General features: G+C 40.6%; 1 protein-coding gene across 2 annotated transcripts in view; it reads left to right on the top strand.

Moving 5' to 3' along the window:
• The window catches only part of sanbr (SANT and BTB domain regulator of CSR), a 137,687-nt gene that overhangs the window by 99,133 nt on the left and 34,434 nt on the right, over nucleotides 1–4,120 (top strand). For both annotated transcript variants that reach the window (XM_048601512.1, XM_048601511.1), the window contains 2 exons: nucleotides 637–713; nucleotides 1,230–1,258. In XM_048601512.1, the coding sequence (XP_048457469.1) occupies nucleotides 637–713; nucleotides 1,230–1,258 (106 nt within the window). The remainder of the gene's footprint in view (nucleotides 1–636; nucleotides 714–1,229; nucleotides 1,259–4,120) is intronic.

Here is a 4,120-nt window from a genome sequence, read left to right as displayed (position 1 = left end):
AACAGCATCTCATATTTCGCTTGGGAACCCTGCAGCCCAATGGTATCAATGTGGACTTCACAAGCTTCAAAATCTCCCCTCCCCCGACCGCATCCCAAAACCAGCCCAGCTCGTCCCCGCCTCCCTAACCTTTCCTCCCACCTATCCATTCCTCCCACCTCAAGCCCCACCCCCATCTCCTACCTACTAGCCTCATCTCGCCTCCTTGACCTGTCCATCCTCCCTGGACCGACCTATCCCCTCCCTAACTCCCCACCTGCACTCACCTTTACTGGCTCCAACCCCGCCTCTTTGACCTGTCTGTCTCCTCTCCACCTATCCATCTTCTATTATTTCTATTTATATTCTATTTATCCATCTTCTATCTGCCTCACCCTCTCTCCCTATTTATTTCAGAATCCCCTTCCCCTCTCCCATTTCTGAAGAAGGGTCTAGACCCGAAACCTTTCCTGCTCCTCTGATGCTGCTTGGCCTGCTGTGTTCATCTAGCTCTACACCTTGTTATCTCAGATTCTCCAGCATCTGCAGTTCCTCCTATCTCTATATGTAGCCTGTGCAGCGTTAACCTTCTGCATTAAAATGCATGTGTTCACAGTCTTTTAAAACTCATAACATTACTATTTCTTTCCTTCACAGGTACAAAAAAGATTAAGAAACTTGCTAATCAGACAAAGAAGTCAGCAGCATCTCCTACTACACAGAAAAAAGAGAAAGTATGAAATTAATAAAGAACTTGCAAGGGATAGGGGAAGTAGCCATGATAAAATGAGCACAAGCAAACATTACTTACTTGCAAAGAATATTTTTAAATTATAGTACATTTATTGTTGAGATTTTTTTCTTTGTTGAATATTCATGGTAAACATTCAAAGTATCTTTGATAAGTGAGTTCAAAACAGGTTGTAATGTAAAAAGTCCAAACTAGGAAACTTAGGAGTGCAAACAGAAAACAATTTTTTACATAAAAAATTTTGGAAATGTGCTACCCTCTCCTGTACACTAAGTAAATTGAAATTTTCAATACTTGAAATTAATACTCATTTATTAAAATAGGTATCGAGGGATATGTGAGGGTTAAAAACTGGGTAAATGGAGTTTGCATGACCTAAGCATATGGTAGAACAGTCTTGAGGATCAACGATCAAAGTTCTAATGTAAATATTAGGTATGCTAAAATGAGATTCTTTTTACTGCTTTTTCTCATATCAAAATTTTTTTTGTCACTTCAGGGATCCCTTCGAGACGTATCTCCTTTCACGTAAGTGTACTTTGTTTTTTCTGATGTCCTTGTGGCTTGCAATTTAATGTATTTTACTGTACTCTTTCTTCAATAGTTGAAAAAGCAGCTCCTGTGCTCTAAATTCATGAATTTGTATTAAGGTGTCAGATTTAGCAGCCTTTCATAGGTCCTGCGTAATAATTTTAAATCAATAATACCACCTTTTTCCAAAAAAAAATTATGCCTGTTTGATGTTTATCTCCTATTTATTTGTTCAGAGGAAGAGGGCTTTGTTGGCTAGACCCATGTTTGTTGCCTATTCCTAATTGCCCGTTCTTGTACTGCTGCAGTCTGTATGGTTTAGGTACACCTACTGTGCTGTAACAAAGAGAGTTCCGGGATTTTGTCAGCAACAATGAAGGATTTTCACTGAGAAAACATCATGACAGGATCTCCAAATCATACTGTGAAATCCTACTGTAAAGCTTATTCCATTAGACACACTGACTTTCACACACTATATGTATAAACAATTCAAAAGCCACTATTTTCTAGTCCTTTAACTTTTGAGCAATCTTGTCACCAAACAAAGAAAAGTTATTTCATCAGTGGAAAATATAAGCTCCTGCCAATTGAAAACCACAAATTACCTTTGTGCATAGCATCTTAAATATAGAAAAAAGCTCCAAAGGTGCTGCATAAAGATAAAATGGATACTGAACTACAAGAAGAGTTATTGGGAGGAAATGGCCAAAAGCTTGAAGAGTTGAATTTTAAGAAAGATCAAAGGAAGATAGAGGGAGGTGAGAAGCCAGGAATCAATGTAGTTAGCAAGAACTGAAATAATAGGTGTGATGGATTTTATATGGGCAAAATTATCGGAGCAAAGTTTTGAAAGAAGTAAGGTGGATGATGTTAAGGAGATGAAGTAGATCATCCTTGCGAAGGACAGAATATGGTGTTGGAGAAGATGTTGATGGTGCATAAAATCTATATTATCCTACAGTCATTCAAAAGGAAAATGGAATCAGTGGTGAGGGTATAGAATTTGTGGTGAAAAGGTGTGACTTCTCTGACGGGATCTGTAGTTTCAAAGCTAGTACCTTTAGAAACTATTAAAAAGGGATACTGAGAAAGGAATTTGACTCTCCCAGTTTTTAAAGAAACAGTTTGGAAAGCAAAACTTCTGGGGAGACTGAACCTGGCTGAAATATTAAAAGACACAGAGAACTCTCAGAGCTCAGTATGTTTTTGTTTATTCGTTCATGGATGTGGATGTTGCTGCCCATTCCAAATTTCCCAGATCACTTCAATGCCAACCACATTATTGTGGGTCTGGAGTCTCATATAGGCCAGACCAGTTAAGGACAGCAGATTTCCTCCCCCAAAGTACGTTAGTGAACCAGGTGGGTTTTTATGACAATTGACAATCAAGTGGTTACATGATAGTTATTAGGCAAACATTTTATAAGTTGCTGAGTCAGTTGGTGCAGTGCAGACAAGGTGCAAACAAAGACTAGATCCAGATGCTCAGAATAAGAAAATACATAGGAAGAACCTTATAAGGACCTGGATAATGTGGGCTGTGGTGAAAAATCTGGTTAGAATTGGGTCAGAAAACCAGACATCTCTGCGCATGTTCCATGGGTACCAACCATAGATGCGCCTTAATCCTACTGACATTGACATCCAACATGTACTAGACTCTGAGCCCTCATGGCATATCTCCAGTCTATTTACATTATGTTTCTGTACTTCATTGCTGCACTTGGGGCATGCTGGCAACTATCATTGCAGTGCTGTAGCAAGGACACTTTGCACTCAGGGACACCTATCCAACTCATGGACTGCACCAGGCTGCCTCTTTAGGCAGTTCCCTTGCTCTCTTAGTGATCACTCACTGTGAGCCTACCTGGATGCTCAGAGCATTCATGCCTTGCTTTTTTGTGTCTTGGCCCTTAACCAGAGATACCAGGCTCACAGCACCTCTGTCTTGCCTTACTGTTTAGCATGGGCTCAAAACCAAGAAGCTTGTCATGTTTGTCAGCATTCGTCAGTCAAACCAAGGGAGATGGCTTTCAGTCAGGGGCTCCTGGCAAAGTAAGTTGAAGGCAGCCTCTGATACCAGCCCATCAGTCAGCTACACAAGGCAATCAAAATCACAATGCTTGCCACATAAGAGTGAGGAACCAAATATCAGGCAGCTCACCACCAGTCTTGTCTCTTTATGCGTTTTGTGTGCTGTTTTCCCCTGAAATGAAGGAAAGATCAGTATTAAGAGAGATGAAAGTAGGTAACACAGCTGTTATTGTTAGTGCAGGTGGGAAAGTGCTCTGAGTGAATGTGTAGGCAGTGCAGAAGGCATGCAGTCGTTGGTGTTGGGGCCTGTAGTGGGTGAGAGTGAATGAAGGAAAATATTACATGAAACAGTAAGAGTGGCAAGCATGAGCCTTGGTGGGCGGTGATTACAACTGATTTGATTTATTGTTGTCACATAGATTGAGGTACAGTGAAAAATGTTGTTTTGTGTGCTGTTCAGGCAGTTCATACCATACAAAGTGCATTAGGATAGCAGATAAGAGTGCAGAATACAGTGTTACAGCTTCAGAGAAGGTGCAGAGAGAAAGATCAGAATTAACATTTGAGAGATCCATTCAAAAGTCTGATAACAGTGGGGTGGGAGCTGTTCTTTACAGTATTCGTACGTGTAATCAAACGTTTATATCTTTTGCCCAACAGAAGAGGGTGGAAGAGTGTATAACCAGAGTGGGAGGGGCCTTTGATTATGTTAGTTGCAGATGTAGAGTGAGGTATCAGAAAGTAGATAGTGGCACTTATGCTGGTGGACAGAAAGTCATTGGTAGTAGGAACTGCAGATGCTGGAGAATCCGAGACAACAAG

The sequence above is a fragment of the Rhincodon typus genome, chromosome 9 (assembly GCF_021869965.1).
Source record: "Rhincodon typus isolate 14 chromosome 9, sRhiTyp1.1, whole genome shotgun sequence".
In the NCBI taxonomy this organism is placed as follows: Eukaryota; Metazoa; Chordata; class Chondrichthyes; order Orectolobiformes; family Rhincodontidae; genus Rhincodon; species Rhincodon typus.
This window is presented reverse-complemented; position numbering and strand designations above follow the sequence as displayed.